This window comes from Girardinichthys multiradiatus, chromosome 15, assembly GCF_021462225.1.
Source record: "Girardinichthys multiradiatus isolate DD_20200921_A chromosome 15, DD_fGirMul_XY1, whole genome shotgun sequence".
Taxonomy (NCBI): Eukaryota; Metazoa; Chordata; class Actinopteri; order Cyprinodontiformes; family Goodeidae; genus Girardinichthys; species Girardinichthys multiradiatus.
This window is the reverse complement of record NC_061808.1, coordinates 14,457,884-14,481,244: the sequence shown is the minus strand read 5'-3', so window position 1 is coordinate 14,481,244 and position 23,361 is coordinate 14,457,884. Positions and strand designations below refer to the sequence as shown.

At 39.5% G+C, this 23,361-nt stretch overlaps 1 protein-coding gene across 3 annotated transcripts in view; it reads right to left on the bottom strand.

Annotated features, from left to right (window-relative positions):
- The window catches only part of LOC124882112 (pleckstrin homology domain-containing family G member 1), a 51,243-nt gene extending 29,293 nt beyond the window's left edge, over nt 1-21,950 (bottom strand). Inside the window, exons 1-2 of one of the 3 annotated variants that reach the window (XM_047388290.1) lie at nt 21,648-21,950; nt 1,313-1,854 (exon numbers count right to left, since the gene is read on the bottom strand). In XM_047388290.1, coding sequence (XP_047244246.1) covers nt 1,313-1,705 — 393 coding nt within the window. In that variant the 5' untranslated portion in view covers nt 1,706-1,854; nt 21,648-21,950. Of the gene's footprint in view, nt 1-1,312; nt 1,855-3,354; nt 3,420-15,805; nt 16,197-21,647 lie in introns of those variants that run through there. The other 2 variants (XM_047388289.1, XM_047388291.1) reach the window with 2 other exon arrangements.
- Nucleotides 21,951-23,361: the final 1,411 nt, after the last annotated feature.

Sequence of the window (23,361 nt, the reverse complement as noted above, 5' to 3'; positions counted from 1 at the left end):
CTGAAATATCAATAACAAAAAAACAAAAACAAACCTTTGATGTGAATTAAGAAAGAAAAGGAAGGTAAAGGAAACGAGTGCAAGCTTTGATGCAAACTGGTACACCCAGTCCTTAACAAAACCACTCGAGCTCGGACTTGAGGCTATGTGTATTGCAGTTCAAAGCCAACAATACTAAAGGAGCCCATTTTCTTGACTGTGAACGCATACAACAAAATGTGCCAGTGAATGCAGGACCAAGGTGCACGGTGTCATAACTGGACCGAACCCCACCCACACCGTTGACCTCAATGATTCCCGTCAGGCGACAAGCAGAACAGCCCACGTGTGGTGGAAAACAATGTGAACAAAACCGAAAGGATGGGTTGATCCTCACACCTCCCCAACAAAAAAATAATAATTCAGGCCGTTTTCTGTGTGAAAGAAAATATTTAAAGAAAGGGAAACGATTCTTTCTAGTTAAAGGACAAATATCATTTAGAGCCATAAAACGTATGGCAAACAAACCTTCGCCTTACTTTTCAAAGCAGATCATTTTAAAACACTAATTATCAAAACTAAAAAGCTTTTGTAGTCGTGCCTCTTAAAAAGTCAGTACCATATATGGATGATGGCGCATCGTCTGGATCCACAGTGTCTAATAAACTGTATGAATATAACTATCATCAGCTAAAAGCCTGAATATAAGGAAGAAGGAAAATTCGGAAAATTAATTATATATGCCCTTCACAATTCTTACAATGGCTTTAATTCTTGGGGTTAAGTAACTGTTAACAGCAAAAGGTGTGGAACTGGTCATGTTACTTGAAATAATGCAAGTAAGATGAGGTAAGTATTTCACTTCTAGTAGATTTGCGAAGAATATTTACTTTTCCACTACATTTTCTTGCATATAATGTGATTTGTTATAAATCTGAGCAAGCAAAGATCCCATGTGGGGTTCTTCAAGGCCCAGTTGTCACACCACCTTTATTCAACATCTACTTGATCCCCCTAGTTCACCACATCTCTTACTATGTCAATGTTGATGACATACTTTACAAACTTGGCCAAAGACCACATTGAAAATTGGTTTAAATCTCAACATGCCCTAAATCACTGCACTGGTTCCCTTTTACTACAAGGATAGATTCAAATTCTTGTTGATGGTCTATAAGGCACTGAATGGTGTTAGTTTCTAGGCTTCAAAGTTCTGGTATGCAATGCTCTTCAGCTCTGTGGTGCTTAAATGTGTAGTACTGTTCTTTTGATTTCCTGTAAAGCACTTTGAAACAACATAGGTATGATGCTATATAAATAAACTATTGTTCACCTCTACGATGCTCCGCAGGTCCTGAACATAGGTTCTCTCTGTGTCCATTATCTCCTGCACCACCCGGTCCACATACGTCCTGGGTCCCTGCACCTGGCTCATCTTCTCTCCTACTTCTGGGCTCAGCTTAGGCTGTAAATGTTCTGTTGTAGTCTGTCTGCTGCCCTCTCCATTGTTTCCCTCATCTTCCTCTTCGCATCCCAGCTGCCTGGCTGGGACCAGTTCCAACCGAATCGCCCCAGAGTCGCGGTCACTGGTGATGGGGTTACACTGAGGGGCCACGACAAGGGTAGATCGGCTGCCCAAGGAGCAGTGACTGTCCCTAGATGAGGCGGAGGAGGAAGTGGAGCTGTAGCTGATGGGTCGTTCAGCGCTGTCAGGAGAGGAGTCCATGCTGATGGCGGAGCAGTAACGGGAGGAGGCGTGACGGAAGGCCGGGTTGCGGAGGCAGCGTGCTGGGATGTCAACGGAGCTCAGGTCTGAGCCAGAGTCCGGGACTTCAGGAAGAGGAGGCAGCACATCAGGCAGGTAGCTATAATCGTCTAAGGAGAAAAAAACAGAGAGAAAAATTAAGATTTCATTTAAAAGGCCAAGAGTTGTTCTTATTTATCCAGTTGCAGACTTTGAAGGAACTTTTTAGGACCTTGCAGGATAGAAAAAACTGCATAAAAACATAAACACACAAATTTCCTCATTTACTTCAGTATGTATAAATGAAACCTTTAACTTTGAGTGCTAGAGCTAGGTTTTTTTCAGTTGTGGGACTGGTCAAAGCATCACTGAGCAAGTTAGCAAATTATCACAAAAGTTACACATTTTGAGCATATTTTACACAAGCTGTTATATTATTGTCTCTTTTAGACTGCAACAAGGTACTCCTACTTTAAAGCAAACCCTGCCTTTTCTTTTTTAATTCTAAGAATAGAACATTAGGATTTAAAAAAGTACCTAAATAATAAGAACACAAATTCACCTAACTTCTTAAAATGTAAGCTCATTTTTTATGTACACTTTTTACCTGGAGTCACCATAAAACTAATTGGAGGTGTTGTATCTATATCTGGGTTAAGGTACAGATGTTGCACACAGGTTGAAGTACTAAACAAAGAATACATAAGTCACCAGTAATCATCTTTTTCAAAAAAGAACACATCTATGAGTAGATTTAACTGCTATGTAAAGCTGCCAACGGCATGGCTGGTAATAATGACACACAGGATGTTAAAGCTTGCTTTTAATCACCACGGAGGTTTGAGTTTTGAGAGTTGAGTTAATCTGCAGCAGACCTAAAGGCAATCTGGAGTTGATTTAATAGTTAGTTAAAGCAATCCATTTAGGTATTGATATTATATATATATATATATATATATATATATATATATATATATATATATATATATATATATATATATATAGCTTTTTTGCTTACTAGCCTGCAGCTTCTTATATATGCTCTGTAACATTTTATTAAGTTTATTAAATACTACCAAACTGTATACACCAAATTTTTAACAAGCACCACCTATTGCTCAAATAGTTTCACACCAGGTGGTTGGTTAAAATATTTTATAGATTTTTTTATTTTGTTTTCACATTGACAGAAGGTAGTTAAATCTGTATTTAAATCCTTTTTTGCTGAATCCTTTTTTTGCTGTCCCTTTTTCATAGCAAGAACAATACCATGTAATTTTGGACTTAATTATGATTTGTTAGACATCTTTTCCTGCCAATACAAAGCCTACTGTGTTAGAGCTCCTTTATGATGATGTAAAAAATATCATCAGTTGACTATTGCATCTTATAAGGAAAGCCTAAAATGAAATTTAACAAAAAAACACTTAAAATATAAAAACTGATTTATGGAGGTCCAACAGTCATATGGAGATGTTAATTTTTAAATGAACCAAAAACAGCATAGATGCTAAAAAGGACTCCCTGTCTGTTACTGCAGATGCTACTTTGACAGTTTTACAGGGTCCATCTGTTTAGCATCCTTATTTCTGACCACAGTCTCATTGATGGCAGTTTAACAGACCACCCACCATATGAGGGCCACTTGGAGATCTATCCTCAGTTCCTCCAAAAGAATATCTTTACTTTTTACAAAGAAAGCAGAACGTAGTTGGCGCACCACCTAGGAAAACAAATATGAAAGAAACCAAATGTTGCAGAATTCTAATTTGTTCAACCAAATCATAAGTGTACGTGTGAGTATTTGTTTGATCACTGAACGCTACGAGCACTCCAAGTTATGAATAAAAGCTCTATTTCAATGATATGTGCACCGACAGGAGTCTCTCTGGCATCCAGCCTGCATCAAACTGGGTCAAAACGGTGTTTATTTGTAGAAATCTGTTAAAATACCGCTTACCAGCCTCCGAGGGCCCTACAGTCAGCCGGACTAAAGAAAAACCAAACATTGAACGTTTCAAACAGAAATCTGGCAAGGCTCCAATAACCTTTTCCAAGGTTCATTTCTTAAAAAGGCTGTGATGGGAACAATTCCTGTCTTTCTTCCCGAAGCAAGTACAAATGGTGTAGCGGCAGCTGCCGAGTTATGGCAACAGTGACATCCAGAAGCCTTTAGTACAGGAAGACCATCTCTGCCAGCAGCACCAGCTCAACCTCAACCTTTCTCACTTCAAAGCATTAGAGATCACAGGTTCAGGTTCAAAACATGAAACGTGAAACTGAGAACAAGCTCAAAGAATCCAGCTACATACCCACTCTTTCCCTTTTGAAACAGCAAGCCTTTTTGCTGCAGAAACGCCTCTTTTAAAAGCCTCCCTCTAGTTGGACTGGTCTCTGATAAGAAGATCACAGGCTGGATTCAACAGCTTATTTGACCGAATCCTATATTACCCCTTGCCTTACTCCATAGCACTATGTTCTTGATGTACACACTCAGAGTTGGGATTTGATGAGTCCTGTACAATCACAACATCATGTTTCATCTGTTGTATATTGGTTTGCAGAATTTTCAATTCTTTTCACCAACCCTATAACAGTAGAAAAATAAAAAAAATACAAGGTCACAATGTATACATGGTGTACTTTTAAAACAGTACAGTTATACTTCATGCAAGTGCAACTGCTTGTAATACTTAAAAGTAGAGTTTCAAATATTTCTCACTCTCTACTGTTTGGGTTCTCTTGTGTCTGTAAAATCAATTTGAAAACTACTTTATGATTGAAAGTCATAGATGAAACAGCAGAAACTGCAGAAAACTGTCATCTGCATTAAAAATGGACTTCATAACACTCCTCTTTGTGAAACCTTTTTTTTTTTTTTTCATTTTCTACTGCTTTTTCCATAGTGGGTCGCTGGGAAGCTGGTGCCTATCTCCAGCAGTCTATGGGCAGGAGGCGAGTGAAACCCCTTATTTTTATTTATTCTGTAGTGAAAACCTAAACAAACATACCCATTCTAGTAAAAAAAAACTCATAACATATTTTTAACATGAATATTTTAATACTGTTTATAGTTCAACACCCCTTTGTTGTTATGTTACAGCAAAGCTGATGATTTTACCTTATGAGAACTGACAGCATTTGTTTTTCCCTCAATTATTTAATATAAAATTACTTAGTATTATTATAGGCTTTTGTTCTAAAATCAAGTGAAACTCAATGATGGTCATCAACATCATTGTAGCTAAACTTTTGGTTGATTGCCATGAAATAAAACCAAAACTCCTGCTTTGCTCCTGTAAAGGAAAATCGTGTTTACTGAAATCCACATCATAAAAAGCCACACTGAAAATGAGTGTTTGAGGCACACATGCTTCCCAGCTTTCTTCAGTTTGAATTTTGCTTCAGTGGGGCCAAGAAAAGCAGGAAAGAACTCAAACATCCAAATATTAAAGTGGCATGAAGTTTTAGTTTCACTATGACAAGGGTTCAGGAGGATTTGCTGCTTGTTTTTGTGTCCTCCAAATGTTTGCAATCCCAGCCCTGACCCACTTTCAAACAATTAAAGATCAGAAAGGACGAATCTACTGAGCAAAAACAATGCACACAACTGCCAGCACTCTTGGCTTTTCAGTAAGCCACGCTCTGCTTTTGTGCACACAGTGCACAAAGAGACAGATTAAATTACACTCCAAGACATTAACAGGTAACTATCCATTTCTTTTGCTGTTTGACAAATCTTGAGAATGACTTGTCATTCTTCACTCATAGAAATAACTATCCAAGCTGATTACTTAATGGTTAGATCACCAATAATTACAGCTAGTCAGAATGCCCAAATCTGTGCATCCTGCACATGCACACTAAAATACAAGCAAACAAGAAACCCAAACACCACAGAAAGGTTGCCCTATCTTGTGTTTGCTGGACCCCTTCTTCCCACCCTGTAGCTTCATGTTTGGGGCACACCCTGTCCGTTTCCTGGGTGAACAGACTCTTTTCCTTCTCAAACAAACACACATCAACTAGTCCAACCTCAAAACACACACAGAGGCACAGACTAAAGATGACCAGGATTTAGTTACCTGCTGTCCAGATTATTTTCAACTTGATCCTTTTAAATGATCTCTAATTATGGTCCTAAGTATGCGGGCTGGACTGTTTCTCCTCTGTGTGTGTGTGTGTGTGTGTTTTGTCTCTCCACATGCACGTGAGGATTAAGGATTGTGTGTAAGGCCGGTGTTTCCTGGCAGAGGAGGGAGAGAGTGAATACAGCGAGTGTCTCAGCAACCTGGCCTCAATCTCTGGCTTTCATTGAATTCAAACAAAGAGCGAGGATTTCATATGTTCAACATTAGGCCCAGCTGAAAGGCAAACACTGACAGCCAGAAAGAAGCAGACTGAAGATTGGCAAACAGTAAGCCCTAAGTGCAAGGGTTTGATCATTCATTTTGATTAACAAAATGTTTGCAAATGGATTTTTAAATATTTTATGAGAAACCAAGTGGACACTAGCATTGTCAAGTATGTGCACTATTTTTATAGATTTGACTTAACTTCAATATAATAAGCGACAGTAACAAAACTAAGAGCTTGTTGCATTCAATAATTAGATTTAGAAGAAAGTCTGTGCACAACCCGACAGAAGCCATATTTAAAAGTTCATTATAAATCATGCCATCTTGAGAGAACAAATTTTCTATTTCCATTTCTAATTATCTTTAGATTACAAAACAAATTTTGCAGTCCTAGTTAGTTGACTGACGTTATTAACTACAGATAAAAAAAACACTACTCAATGGTATATTTCAGTGCCGTCCAGATAGGGGCTGTGCTGTGTGAATTATGCTAACATTTTAGGCTTGCACCCATAAGAAAGCGCATTTTACAGTGGAGAGAACAAGTATTTCATACACTGCTGATTTTGCAGATTTTTCCACTTACAAAACATGTAGGAAGTCTTTTATTTTTATCATAGGTACTCCAGAAAATAATATTGTGTGATTTTTAAGTAATTAATTTGCGTTTTATTGCATGACATAAGTATTTGATCACCTACCAATCAGTAAGAATCCCAACTCTCACAGGCCTGTTTTCTTTAAGAAGCCCTCTAATACCTGTATTAATTGCACCTGTTTGAACTCGTTATCTGTATAAAAGACACCTGTGCGCACACTCAGTCAAACAAACACAATGTCCAAGACCAGAGAGCTGTTATATCAGGGATAAAATAGTAGGCCTGCACAAGGCTGGGATGGGCTACAGGAAAATAACCAAGCAGCTTGGTGAAAAGGCAACAACTGTTGGCGCAATTATAAGAAAATGGAAGAAGTACAAGAGGACGGTCAATCTCCCTCAGTTTGGGGCTCCATGCAAGATCTCACCTCATGTGGTATTAATGATAACGAGGAAGGTGAGGGATCATCCCAGAACTACACGGCAGAACATAGTCAATGACCTGAAGCTAGCTGGGACCACAGTTTCAAAGAAGACCATTGGTAACACACTACGCCGCCATGGATTAAAATCCTGCGGCGCACACAAGGTCCCTCTGCTCAAGCCAGCGCATGTCCAGGCCCATGCATGATCCAGAGGAGGAATGAAAGAAGTTCATGTGGTCTGATGAGACAAAAATAGAGCTTTTTGGTCTAAACTACACTCGCCATGTTTGGAGGAAGAAGGAGGATGAGTACAACCCCAAGAACAACATCCCTACCGTGAAGCATGGAGGTGGAAACATCATTCTTTGAGGATGCTTTTCTGCAAAGGGGACAGGACAGCTGCAGTGTATTGAGGGGAGGATGGATGGGGCCATGTATCGGGAGATCTTAGCCAACAACCTCCTTCACTCAGTAAGGTCACTGAAGATGGGTCGTAGATGGGTCTCCCAGCATGACAACAAGCACACAGCCAGAGCTACTAAGGAGTGGCTCCGTAAGAAGCATCTCAAGGTCCTGGAGTGGCCTAGCCAGTCCAGAAGTATTTGATTTGATTTATCAAATACTTATGTCATGCAATGAAATGCAAATTAATTACTTTACATAATGTGATTTTCTGGATTTTGGTTTTAGATTCCGTCACGCACAGTTGAAGAGTACCTAGGAAAAAAATGTAAGCCTTCTACAAACTTTACAAGTGGGAAAACCTACAAAATCTCCAGTGTATCAATACTTGTTCTCCCCACTGTATATCCAAAATATGTTTTTCTCAAATGACTTTTAAGGCAAAAAAAACCTGCTTTCTGCACATGCCCCATGCCTTCTTTTCCGTTTTCAGTGTATTTTAGTGGCAACATTATCATACCACCCAAGCCTGACAAGGTTACTACAGTATTTTAGTATTTGTTTTCACAAACCTTTTAGGAAATTATAAACACACCAATTTTTCCTGATGACCTCCTATTTTCAGCATACATTAATATAATATGAAGATTTGATTCACTGCGACTTATGGTTGACCTTGGTTTTTGTAAACTTTTTCAGATGTTTGTAATTTAAAACAATACTTGCATTGCCTTGAATCATTGCAAATAAATTGTGCAAACCTCTTCAACAAACTTTAAATAAAAATTAAGCGCTACCAGTCAGTCAGTCATTTTCTACCGCTTATTCCATAGTGGGTCATGGCGAAGCTGGTCCCTATCTCCAGCAGTCTATGGGCAAGAGGTGGGGTACACCCTGGACAGGTCGCCAGTCCATCGCAGGGCAACACACAAACAACCATGCACACACGCAATTTAGAGTGAGCAATTAACCTAACAGGCATGTCTTTGGACTGTTGGAGGAAGCCGGATTACCCGGTGAGAACCCACGCATGCACGGGGATAACATGCAAACTCCATGCAGAAAGACCCCAGGCCGGAATCAAACCCAGGAACTTCTTGCTGCAAGGCAACAGTGCTACCAACTGTGCCACCGTGCAGTACATGCTACCATTACAGTTATAACTTGCCGTAGGCGTCCTCAGTGGAGACTCCTGTCAGCTTGCAATTCTGCAAATTTTTTATGACATTAATCAAATCTAACCAAATAAACATCACCACAGGTTCAACACAAGGGGTCGCTAAAAACATAAGGCTAATGGCTCTCATTGGTGGCTTTTTAGATCAATGCAATAATTAATATAAGCCAACAGGAAATTTGTTACATTTCTTACAAACATTTCTTAACATTTATGAAGTAGTGATCAGATGGATCACAAAATAACAAAACTATTCCCTCTTTATGAGACATTAAGGAAGCCATGCAGCAATGCTGAGCTGAAAACATCACATTAGGGATCATCACCAGAAACAATTACACATGTATGACTTGACTTACTGTTGCAAATTATTTTACTGCTGATGCTGAAAGAATACTTTCAGTTTCTTGCCATAAATACCTTGTGATGAGTTGAAAATATAGTTTTCTGGGGATATAAAATACCATTGCCTTGACTAAATGGGAGACTGATGTCTCCAGGTAAAGAGATAAACATATTGGTTATCATGAGATAACAGGAGGGTTAACTCATGGTCATAAGAGAACAACATCGGGATTACTAACTGCAGGAACCGTTGTTCTTGACTCATGTAAGTTAGCCCTAAAGTCATGGATAATCTTTAAATCATGCACAGAAATAACGTTTAAAGCTCCCAAATATTCAGCACATAGACATTTTTCTGTTATAAAAGGGGAAAGCTTCTTACTTTCTCATCAAAGTCACACTGTCATTTTCATTATCATTACAAGTAATCCTTATCTAGGCTGGTTTGCAGCATTAACAGACTTGCATAAAAAAACCCAACATGAGCCTTAACAAGGTGGCTAGTATTTAACACACAGACTCACAGTGTACCGACTTGTAGCTACTCTAACAGCAGTGCAGTGAATTCCCTCCACTGGTGCAAGCCAGCCGGACATGCCTCACTACCAGTCCAGACAGGTTTAATGACTCATGCTAATTTTAACCGGTTCACTTCAGCCGTACTCTTTACAGCCACCTGAAGTGCTCTTTGTAGTGAAGTGGTCAGCAAACAGCTGAGAGCACTGCTCTCTCTTTACGGCCCTGGGGGCCTCACAAGTAGCTCAAAAGGCTCTGGGAGCGTTTTGTAATTGGCATCTCCAGCAGTCATTTAAACTATGAAGCTGTTTTGTCAAAACATTACTTTATGCGCAGATGTTACGTGCTCATTTAAAGTCAAGTGACTCCCTAAATCATTGGGTTCTAGCAGGAGAAAGACACTGACAATATGTAGCATGGTGACTCCAGCAACAAACATCCAACATGTGATTCCCAGGGTGTATCCCTCGGCAATAAAACACAGTACAGGGAATATCAAAGAAGGGAACTTCATCCTGTAAAGGCAGCCACTTGAGAAAATACCATTTTGGTTTGGCTACATCAAGAGACTCAAATGAAAGAGCAAGAGAGGAAACATTTTAGAGGCAGACAAATACATTACAGAGGCAGATAAAGTGACATGGCCCAGACTTTCATGAATACAAGGGTATGCTGAATCTGCATGTTAAATGTCCAGAATACTACTGGTTTGGACCTATATGCAAATGATCCACAGGAGACATTTAAAAAAAACAAAATAAAAAAAACTACATTTAATGTACACACTGTTGCCTTGGATAATAAACTCAGGGTTGCTGGCAAGCTCCAGCTTTTCCAGTCGACTTGATTTTGGCGCAGATTCTCAAGAAAATCTGACTTCAGAGCATAAATAGAAAGCACCATAAATGTGATAAAAAAGAAATCTACAGAAATTACGTTGTGTGCATCCAAGTCCTAAAAAAGGCTAAAGATATGTTTCTAATCTAATTTAAAAAAGTCTACACAGAACAACCTTTGGTAGCTTTATGAGAACTCTACATTTGAATGCAGAAATTAGATCCCTATTTCTCTCTAAAGACACTGCAAGCAAACCAAAGGCAGAAAGACTGACCTTCTAAAACCTAAAAGTATAATAATATGGAAGAAAAACATTTCATTACTACCAGACAATTTTAGATACTACAATCATCATGGGCCCTAATCTTCATCTGTTGGACCTTCAAGCTGCTCACTTTATTCATGCCATTTCAGGACTACATTTCAGGAAGTAAAACATTAGATGACATATTGAATTCCTGGCCTGAAACACTGTGACTTAGCTACCATACAAGCAAGCTTGATTAAGTTTTAGTTGCATGACTATTTTAAATTATTTGGATATTGCCAGGAGCATCTAGGATAGTCGTGGAAAGCTGCAGAGCTTTATGGTCAAATTATTACTGTTTACTCCAGTTTTTGCAGCTATTTTAACAACTGCCTTAAATGAAATTCTTCAAAGACAAACTGGAGGTTCCAAAACACTGGTAGCCTGCAGACAAGCCACTAATTGATTGTGGGTTTTCTGAATGACCAAAAAATGTCCCTCTTTACTGGAGTTAAATTCAGAAAAAGGGACAAAAACATATGACAATACGTCTGATATCAGTCGGTCTCTCATAAAACAGCTGAGTTTTCCAAACGCAAACACCTAAAGCTAGCCATAAAAAATTTAAAATAAAAACAACAAATTAATCTCCAGTTCCAACAGCAGCTTTTTTATGAAAATTAACTTACGCTTGTAACTGGGAGTAATAAAGGAGAGAAAACAAGATCATTGTTCTCTGTTCCATCTCAGTATGGAGAGGCCAAGACATCAAACCAAACCAACAAGTTGAAGGACTTTTCTTTTCAGCTATTTCCATCAATTATCCCTTTTTCATTCTTGCCCACTTGCACCTTTAATAACATTCTCACATACCACTCACAGTCAGTCATAAACTGACTTCCGATCATTTTCTTTCTCCCTTCCTGTCATTGTCTTTCTCCATCATCATATTTTCTGATGAAACTTAAAACACATCTGGCATTTCTCAACAGGAACCCTGCCAACTTCACAATTCAGCTTCCATCTGACATTCCTTATCATCAGACCATGTCCATTCTTTTACATTTAAGAAAATAACCATCAACCAACCTGTTAATCATGTGGGTACTTAACACTGTGGCTCATGTTCGTATTTAGGGGCAGTGTTTTCTCTCTAAGGCTCAATGCACAGATGTACTTTACCCAGTAAGAAGATTCATGAAAAGAGATAATTCAATGCAATTTTAAGCAAATATTGGTTAAGTAAAAAAAATAAAAGTGGTAAAACTGACAGAGCACAAACAAGACGATTTCTGTTTGACTTTCTTCCAGTGGTGGTTGGGATTTGATTACTTTTGTAAGGGATATGCACATTGAAAGACATGATTGGCAGAAAACACTATACTGGGCATCCCATTACAAGCATTTCCCATCTGCTGCTCTGCGAATGACAGTTGTTGAAAACTAAATCGATTTTCTCATAAATGCAGAAATAACCTTAAGTTTTCAACTGAAAACAACCAACCGTTGCAGGAAAAGACAAACCTTTCACAACACAAAGAGTGAGAGCCCAAGGCAGGATTTGGCTACACACTTTGCCCAACTCATTACTAGTTCAGTCAATTTTCCTTGCAACTTTTTGTTTATTGTATGCCTTCAAGATGGCAACTCAATGTTTGACTGTCCTGAAAGCTTCTAACTAGAAACTCAAGAACTCTGAACAGATAACTGAAACCAGTTGCAGTGCAGTTGCTTTTGTTTTCACTTTGGCAGCGTCTTTAACCTCGGGGACATGAGTAACTGCGAGTATGACTGAGGAATAAGGGGTAGATGTCCCAGAGGAAAGAAGTAGGAAGAAAAGATGAGAAAGAAGGCCAGGGGTTAAACACCACCCACTCCCATATTTTTTCCTTTCTTCCATTCCCCACTCAACATTTCTATTATAAATACTGCCTTTTGCTTCAAACCAACCATTCTACCCAATCATGCACTAACAGTTTATCCTTGTGTAAATTGGACCAAACAACGCAACAGTTATGAGTCTATAGCCTTGTTGAGCCTCGCCTTCCCATTTTCCAGTTGTCTTCAAGTCTGTCTCCCTTTCTGATAGAGATACAGCCTTGATCGCAACTGACGCTAAAGACCTTAAAGTGTCGCTCTAGATTTCACACTACGGCCCAACTAATGCGGAGAGCAGAGGCAGACGAACAGAGGGGCCAGAGGTTGGAGACATAAAGATAAAGGTGAAACATAGGACTGGAGGCACAGGACGGGTTTCCACTGAACTCACCACTAGACCTACAAAGAACTGCACTGGTTCGGGGAATATACTCAAATGCAATTGCTGTGCATGAATGGCTGGAGCAAGACTAGAGGAGCTAGAAGAGAAAACATGCCTCTTTTGAAGATTATTGCTGCTGAGTCCCTTTGCTGGTAATGACTGACCTTTAAACTTTGCACTTCTGTGCTTTCATGGCCTAATAAAACCAAAGTAAACACACAGCATACAGCCGGTGCATCAATTAACATCAAAACACTTCACTTAATAAATATATATATATATTTTTTTCTCTTGCTCTCGGTGGAAGGCACACATGTTTTCTCTCCCTCCATCCCTGCAGATCCCTGCTTCTGCTTTTTGTCTGTATTTTTCTCAGAGCCTCGCTTTGCATATCCTCCAAACTTTTAAATTATGGATTTGGTCAACTGGACTCTCAACGTAATTGATCAAATTTTTTTCTTTTCAACAGGAAGACAGGGTAAAGGAGACCCTCTTGTCCAGACGGGACGTTCTTCTCTGGATACACAATGGATTCTTGGCAGCAGTGGAAGATTGTGTGCCTGACTACGATGTCGGTCGAGGACATATAACGTGTACATATTTGGACTTTTGATAACAGGATGTCTGCTTTTTGGAGTTGGTGGTTACCTGGCTTATCGAGTGATTCGCAAAACATGGGCAGCTGTTCAAAGCATTCCAAAGCTGCCTGCGATGTTGGATGGAGTCTGTAGAGTGATCAACATTCATACTCGAATGTTAAGAGAGCAGAATCGCAAGCTGGACACGATTCTTGAACAGAATTGCAGCCTGGCAGCAGTTGGACTCAGAGGTTAAAGGATATAATCTTGGAAAAGTTGTACGCTCCAGATCTGCGGAAAGTACCAGAAACTTGGCTTTTCGAATTTGCAATTGAGACATACCAGTAAAACTCTTAAGGTAGTTGGAAATTCACAACTGCCGGAACCACAACATTTATTGTTTTTCTAAATCTGGCGCCCCAATGTGGCCTTGGCGACTTCTGCTAACTGGCTATCGACAAAATATCTCCTGGATGTTATACAGGCCCTTCTCAAAATATTAGCATATTGTGATAAAGTTCATTATTTTCCATAATGTCATGATGAAAATTTAACATTCATATATTTTAGATTCATTGCACACTAACTGAAATATTTCAGGTCTTTTATTGTCTTAATACGGATGATTTTGGCATACAGCTCATGAAAACAAAATATCTCCTGGATGTTATATAAACACAACGCTCTTCCCCAGCAATCCCCTACCAGCTGTGTGCTGATAGGACTATGCGGCCGATTGATAAAACTTCCACCTCTCTTCTCAAGGACAATGGCACTTCTATCAGCGTTGACAGTCTAATTCTTGCAAACATACTCAGACTTACATTTTTACATTTTGAGATTGGAACATATGAAACATTTCTGGTCACAATAACAACCTGATATAAAAGTAACAGGGGGAAAAATGATAAAATACTGCTCACTCTATATTTTGGATTTTTACACCACTTTACTATCTATTTCAAGCTAGAAATACTTTACACGTATCATTCTCAGAATACGTTTTACACAGGAAGATCATTGGTGGTGCACTGCTTCCTAACTACATTTCCTGTGTAAATAATCGTCAGCTTGTTAGTAAATCACCGTCCAATGAAAATGGACGGTTTAATGGTTCATAGTTTGCTTGGATGTTTCTGAGATGGGGCTTGCTTTAAATAGGTAGAAGTAATCTTGGTCTCGGCCCCTCTCAGACTAGCTGTCAGTTTCAGCCTCTTCATTCAATGAATCTGGATTTACACTAAATGAGGACATCATGAATCATCTAGTGTAGGTAGGAAATTACCTGATTGTTACCTGTTAATGTAACTTCACCTTACTGAACTATCCCTTTAGCATACGTCTGGGTTTTCATGGTCTCATAAAACCGAAGTAAACACGTTCATGCAGCCAGTGAACTAATTAACAACATTTTCACATAATTAAGTGAAAACACCCAGCACAACCACAACACCTTTAAAGTATAAAGCTACCCTATGAAAGTTGAAGTCTTCAAAGATTTCTTTGTTTTTGACGCTGCGGAAACACCACTCAGGAATGTGCAGTGTAGTTTTAGCCGTGTTGCTGTGGGAAAAGCATTCACCCGCATACTGTCCCTATTTTCAGACACCCACAGTTTCGTACTTGCCTACGGGACACCAATGCAACGCTTGCTGTTCACACCCTTTAGTCTCTCCTGTGACTGTGACATGCCAACCTTCATTTCTGACATGACTGGAAAAAATATCCTACAGCTGGAGGTGCAAGGTGACATCTGTGGTCTCAGGTGAAAGACTCTAAAACTAAAAACTTTTTGGGGATTATATCACAAACACCCAACCATGTGCATTTATGTGCTCAGGATGGGCAACCCTCCCATCCCAGTGGACATACAGGGAGGGTGCAGAAAAACTGAGTACTCCATTGTCTCCAGTACCTCAAAACACAAGAGTTTGTGCTAAAAAGTAATTATTCCCCCTCCTCTCCTTTTTTGCTTCATACCAATTTGCAGCCTGCTGCCAGCTGCTGCCCTTTGAGGCTCTAAATTGGGTCACAGGCTGCAGAATGGCATCTCAACATGCAGCAAGAGGGAAGCACCACATGTTTACTTTAAGATTTGTAAAGAAAGTAATAAACCAAGGAGTACACAGGAATTTTGCACTTGGATAGGGATACTGTGGTTGTAATAGTGATTGCAAAAATTAATAAAATGTAGAAATTTACAACCGCCAGCATGTGTAACATCAAAGCAGAATGTCGGGCAGCAAATCTAGTCTCATCACATCAGAACTCTGTCAGTGCATATTTAAGAAAAAACAAAACAAAACAAAAAAGTGTATCTGGACAATTTCCCGTCTTACCAGTAGGCATTGTGGCTTGGCCCCTCTATAGCAGAAATGAAAGCAAAATGTTTTTCAGAAGTAATGACGAGCAAGTTTAGATGGAACCTGGATTTCCACAGAAAGTGACATATCCAGAGTTTTACAAAAAAGTTTTCCTAGCAGCTCCAGGAAAAAAATCCTTAGATTTTTCAAATTCTCCAACACATTGTGTCCTTCTTTTTTTCTGGAAGTTAGTGTGCGGTCCTGTCCTAATAAGACACACCGGAGCTCACACACCAAGGCCAGGTTTTCTCCTGAACCCACTCCTCCAGCTCTTTACTTGCGCTCTCTTCAGCTTGCCAAGGATCTCCTCTGTCTGCTTCTGTCTTTGAAAGCTTCCCTCCCTCCCTCTCTTCTGCATCGCACAGTGTGCATGTGTGTGTCTGGAAGTGTTCATGTGTTTGCATTGGAGTCTGTGTATGTGTGTGTCAAAGTGAATGGCCTCTGCTCTCTCATGCTCCCCTCCCTGCTGGGTATTCCCCTCCCCCTGACTCCTCCTCTCACTCTCCTGCAGCAAATTACAAGGAGACAGGAGTCCCACATTAAGTGCGTCCTTTGCTCTTTATTTTAGGTCTTTTATCTTTTCCAGCTTTTAGTTATTTTATTCAAAGCCAGTCTAGCCAAAAACTGAACTTTTAGGCTGCTGCTTAAAAGTTTCCACAGCAAGAAAAAATGTTTATGGGCATCTGTAGCACAACGAGAGAGCTGTTGAGCTGTTGCAGCTGGTGCACAACTGCAGATTGCACACTGATCCACACTTCACAAGAAGGAGAGGGGGTTATGAGTGATCAATAGGCTGCGAGCCGGCTTGGACAAAAGCTCCTCATCCACTGAGAGAAATTGGACTGCTTTTTGTGTTGCAGATTAGAGAAAAAGCAGGACAGAATGATCACAAAACATTCCCAAAAAATAAGAATGCCAAAGAAACAAAGAAAGGTTTTCTTTTTAAAATATTAATCTGAATAAAGCTGTAGCTCCGAACCTTTCAGGATTTTGACACTTTAAAAATAAGCTAGGCTAACTTTGGTATTTTACTCCAAATAATAATAATACAAAAACTGACCAGAGTCATTATAACAGTTTTTCCATAACCAACTCAGTTAATTTCACTGAATTTATATTAAGCTATTTACTGAATTAAGAAAACTGGTGGTTGGACAGCAAACAAAGGAAGTTGGCAGACTTTTACAATGAGTTGCAGAAAGCCAACTAGACCTGTGGAAGACAAGAACTCATATTAAAAGAATTAAGTAAAGGTACAAATTTGCATTCCCTTTTTGCCATAATAGAGACCCTCCCTCCCCAGACAACCATCATAAAGTCACACAAACAGAACAGAGCCTGAGAATCACAACCCGTCTCTCAAATGGTCAGAGGATGCGTTGACCCACGAAGGACCTCAAGCTCTGCTCTGAATCCCAATGGTTCACCTGCAACCCCCTCTTCTCTGACGCACACACAGGCCTTCTATAATGAGCACCACAAGCTTAGCAAACATGCAGAGGGATCTTCAAAACTCCTCAGCTCAGCCAAGCATGACCTGCTGATGACATAAGGCTACAGCAGAAACCCCTTATCTGATGACCTGTGGGTGCTCCCCAAGCCTTAACTCGATGAGAGAAACAATACTCTCTTATTTGGTAGGAAGAGACTATGTATCAGCATCTACAACAGCTTTTTGAAGAAACCTGCATAATATGAGCTACAACAACATTTAATTTCCCTTTGGGATTAATAAAGTATTGTTGAATTGAATTGAATGAGCTTTGATATATGCACTTTCTGATGCAAAAAGGAAAGAAAGAATTGTTGAAAAAACTTGATTTCTTTCAATATAATTGACCCCAAAATTATTTCTGTATCTCTGGCACATTACTTTACTTTTTTTCTTTAACAGTTCCACCAATATTTCACCTTTTGTCTACAGCTCATGTCACGTCCCTCCGACTTCTCACCCATCACCACTCACTAATTTCTCAATAGACACAAAGTTGAAGATTTGAGACGATATTAAAATTTTAAACGCATGCTGTAAGATGGTTATGATGAACAAAACAAAGAAATTCATCCTGATGGAAAAGGTTTTACTTGTACACACGTTAAAATTTCTTTTCCAAAAGGATTATACACTGTATTATTAGAAGTTTCAGCTCCTTGTGTGATCAAATATAAACATGTTCTCCCTCCATTTATACTTGTGCACTGAACAGAGGAGGACTTCAAGCCCAGATAGAGGCGGATAACTAATTTGAAGCTTGTTACTGCAGTTGGCAATGTGTGTGAGTGTGTTTGCATATGAGTGTGAAATAAGGTCCCAACTCCAGCTCGGACAATCTGACAGCTTCTTCAAATGTCCAGTTTATAAAAGGAGGTTAAGTGTTTCTGTGGTAACAAGTGAACTGTGAATATTAACAAAAATACATCCGGAAAGCGAGGGAGACTGTGACTAATGGCGGGAGTTTGTGGGTGGAGGGGTCATTCATATATGGTTTCCCCCTCCCTCTGTGACACTGTCAATGCTGATGGATCATCTGCAAAAAATACACAGTCCCGCTTTATCTTTACAGATTCTTGAAAGTGTCACCATCACTCACAGCTTTTCTGTTTGCAGCCTGACAACTGAATTAATCAACAGTTTTGTCTGTTTTTCCTTCTTCCAAGAAGTTCGTATGTTTGAAAAATAATTTGTCGTACTGTCTCATACTGTAGAGAACAAACTAAACACACACAGCCAGTAAATTATAAAGTGAATGATCCTAAAAAAAACAATATACCAGAGCTACTTTCAAACCTTTATTACATTTTATAAAGTATATAGTATTTAAAACATTAACTTGTGTAAAATAACCAGCAATGAATATTTTGATTTCATGTTGTACATGAAAGTAGAATTATGTTTTCTTAAAGTCTTTTATCTATTGTTGTGTTGCTATGAGCAAACTTCCTCCTGAACTCCTCGTGCTGCTGAGCGCTGAGTCTACTAAATGCAAACAAAAGGTATTTTGCGGAACTTGAGTTGCAGTTGCTCAAAATGGCCATGCAGTTTCTCATTCAGCTTTGTTTTAAATCTTATTTACATATTGAACATTTTTGTTAATGTGATCAATCACGTCTGTTTCAACTTAAGTGTTTCCAGATGCAGAAACTATTGCTGGAAGACCTGTCCAGCATTGGAGTTGATGAATAAAGAGCAGGTTTAGCTCATACAAATGCCATTTTTTTTTTCAGTGGAATCTACATTTCATGACTTTACCACTGATTTCCTTTCACTTCCATATTTCTAAACATTCCAGATTCCTGGATGGCATTCATTCTCTCTGCAGATGTCCACTTGCAGTGCCAGGACAGGTCCAGGGATTGCTAAGTCCTACAGGCCAAAGCAGCCTGACTGCGGCACCAGCTGCAGCTTACGTAAGAGGAGGAATCGCTCAGACTTTGCCAGAAGAGCTCAAAAGATAGCATCTAGCAAATCAAGAAGCGTCCTTTCCATTCCAGTAGACTAAACAACAACAGTGGCGACACAGACAAAAACTTCAGCAGTTACGTCAACATAGCAACTTCGGCAGGGACAACCACTGGTAAAGATAGAGCAGGGTGGTACTATGGCTAATGCAGAACCTGAGAAAAAAATATTTAAGGTATTTGTTTAGAACAGTTTACAACAAGTTAGGTGTGAATTGTGGAAGATAAATGATGAGCAATAAACACAGAGCAGCAAAGAAGCAGAAACACGTGTCTTTTATTTTAGAATAGAAGAAATGAATTATTGTATTTAACTACTAAAACAATAGTGTATTAGGGTGGAGAACAACAACCTGCATGGGTATACAGTCACTGTGTGTATGAGCATGTGTGGTGGATATACAGAGGAAGCTGTGTTTGGCCTCAGATTAAAATACAGGACTGGGTTCCCATTCCAGGAAAAGAGACCGAACAGGGGAAATTTTCCCTCCATCAGGGACATGTACTCACTGGCCACTTTATTATGTATTAGGTCTTCAAATAGCAAATGTGCAAAATGTATGGCAGCAACTCAGTTCTAGCTGTGGTAAGGACAGCTTGATGAAATTCAAACTCACCACTGAATTGGTGAAGAAAGGGTATTTGTGTGACGTTGTATGAGGCCTGGTTGTTACCAGACGAGCCAGTTTGAGGTTTTCAGAAATCGCTGATCTACTGGGATTTTATTGAATAACAATCTCCTGCCTTCACAGAGAGAGGTCAGAAAATGAGAAACTATTTTGTAAACTGCAGTTTTTTGATGCCTTGTTGATGCCAGAGATCAGAAGAGAAAATGCAGACAGGTTCCAGATGATGAAATGACAACAGTAGCACGAATAACTTGTTGTAACCAGGGTTTGGCAAATATGATCACTGATGACACTCCTGTCAGCTAACAACACACAAGTCTTAATTTCAGCTGTGACATTAAGACGATAGGGTCAGAATTGGGATAAACAACATGAAAGCATGGGTATATCCTGCCTCGCATTAATGACTCAGGCTGCTACTGGTGGTGTAATGACATGGGGGATATTTTCTTGGCACACTAAACACTCTTAGCCTCAAATGAGCATCATTAAAATGCTACAACCTACCTAAGTATTGTTGATGACCCTTTATAGCCCCAGCGTTCCCACCTTATGATGGGCACTTTAAAACAGCTTAATGCACCATGCCATATGGCTTGAATATTCTCCAACAGGTTTCTTAAACATTACAATGAGTTCACAGTACTCCAGTGGCCTCCACATTCACCAGATCTCAATCCAATAGATCCCCTTTGCGATGTGGTATAGTGATAGATTTGCATTACGGATGTGCCACCAACAAATCTGTTGCAACTATATGATGCTAGCATGTCAATGGACCAAACATTTCAGAAATGCTTTAGATTTCTTGAGGAATCTATGCCACAAAAAACAATGCAGGTCTGAAGACCAGAGAGGTGTCCAACCCAGTACAAGCGATAGGTACCTAATGAAGTGGCAAATAAAGAGACATATTAAAAAATTACTTACAGTAGCCTACTGATAATATTACAGTCCTTGATTGTCCTTGTGTAGACAAAAATAGATTTGAACACTTATTTCTTAAATGAACCATATTTATGAATTTGAACCACAGATTAACCAAGCTCAAACAAAAGAACATTTGAAAAGCAGAAAAAAAAAAAATCAGAGCAAAGATGTCTCTTTGAGAATATTTCCTTTTCTTAAACTTTAAAAAAACAGTGAAACCAATAAACAGCCATCATATTAAAATGATAAAATAATCTCTATCTAACAAATTGTATCTAAATTCATGTCCCATCAAAAAGCTGGTTGCTCCACTTAGGACTCCTCAAATGAGGACACACCACATAGGAGAACAAACACACACACACAAACACACACACACACCACTTCAGGCAAGAGTCCAATGTCATTGCAATAACCCTAAAAATGATGTATTGACAGATCATATTGGCTAATGTTGGAACTCAAAAATGTTTAAGATAGAACTCAACTAGAAGTTGCTAAGTCCTTGACTCTTTAAACACGGACATTTAACAGGTCTTTCAGGCTTAAACACGGAGGAGTAGGCAAAGGTGCCATTAGAGTTCTGCCAAATTGAAACTTTAGCGTGTGTAATTTCTGGTCAGACTCCCTTTGGTGGCAGCAACATCTTCAAGGATGATTTAAGAAGGACCTGACCTCTTATTACAAGCAAAAACCTGGAATGTCAGAGCCAATACCCAGAATAAATTTTTTTACAGTCCCTTTTAACATTTACTAATGTCTCTCTAATTCACTACACAGTGAGGCAACCTGTCACTCACCTCTAAGAGACCATTCTCGCAGTTAGCCTTTCTTCAGTTAGTCATCTCCCAGTATCCTTTTACATGTTAGATCCATGTCCAAAAATTCGCAAAGTTTCAGTAAGGCCAACTGACTTAAAGAGGTAGTTCTCTGTTTTATCGGTCCACACCTCTACAATATGAGGTCAGCTCAAAGAGAAAGAGACACTGAAAGGAAAGCAAGGGGGGCAGATGGAAACAACGCAACAGAACTGACTGTCCACTGGGAGGGGAGGGGGAGCGACAGGGAGCAAAAGCTTGCACATCCAAGCAGCCCACTTCCCGAACAATTACTGCTGCAAAAAGAGTCTCTCTCTCCTTTTCCAAATGGCCAGTGGCTCTATGCATCCTCCCTCACTTTGCATAGTGCAATCGCTTCAAGTACCTGGAGAGCTGCCAGCTCTGCAGGCAACACAAGTGACACTGGAAAACGCAAGAGCTGTCACTGAAACTGTGACAACCTGCTGAAAGGCTAATGGAAGATGAGCAGCAGTGACAAACTGTTAATGTGAAATGACAGTGATTAGCATTAAAAAGGAGTGGGACGAGTGAGGAAAAAAGTGACATTCATGCAAAAGAAGACAAGAAACAGGACTACAGATGGATAACCTGTCTTGTCTAACCCCCAAAATACACCAACAAGTGGGTCACACTGCATGCAGAGGCAGTTAAGTGACCTTTTCCTGCCTAACCCAAACTTTCATATCCAAATGCCTGGAATGCATGCTTTGGTTTCTGGGCGGGAAAGGTTAACTTTACTGAAAACAACAACAAAAGTACACATTTCATGAACTCATTTGTAGCAACAGCACAAATCCATGGAAATGGCTACCATGAACGTATAACTTATTTTGTCATTGTGCTGTATGCTAGGAGGGCAGAATGAAGAAAAAGTCCCTTCTCCTGGAGCCAGTGGCAGTTCCTTCCTCCTGGTAGCAAGGCTTCCTGAGATTGATAAAGCTACTCATGGCCATGTCAGCACACAACTTTCTCACTTCCACGTTTTCACCATTTCTTCCAGGGAAAACAAAACTGCAAGTGCCACTGCAGCAACAACAGATGGTGGGAAGTACCAACTCTGATAAGAAAACTACACAACTCGCTCTAATGCCCTAAATCTTTGTTTAACATTTCTAAGTGCATAATATTTTTGAGGGAACTTCCTTACTCAAGTGAGAGGTGACAATAAAAACAGAGCTGACATAGGTTAGAGACTGAGTGCAAATATAATGGCCTGGAATATCTATCCAACAGTAATGTGCCTTTCAAGGATAAATACATTATTCCCAGTCTGCAAGATAATTCACACAGACTATGAGGTCTGTGTGAATTACTTCCAACATCTGTAATTGTCCATTAGGGTCAAGCAAGTCTTTTGCCCAGCTTAATGTGGTCGCACAGACTGTGAGTGCCAACACGGACCATAGATTACACATTTCACAGGTGCGGTCTAATACAAAAAAGACCAAAAAGACTGTGAAAGACAACCAATAAGCACAGCAAGAAACGTAGCAGGAATACCGGATCTGAAGAAATGCAATTTTAGGAGATGGTCAGTGTCCACAGTTAAGTAAGCAATATATGCTCCAAGTTTCGGGTGAGAACTGTCACATTAACACAACCTAATAGGCTGTAGTAAAGATCTTGTGGCTCTAGATTACACAATATTAAAAAGGTGATTATATTTCTCATCAAA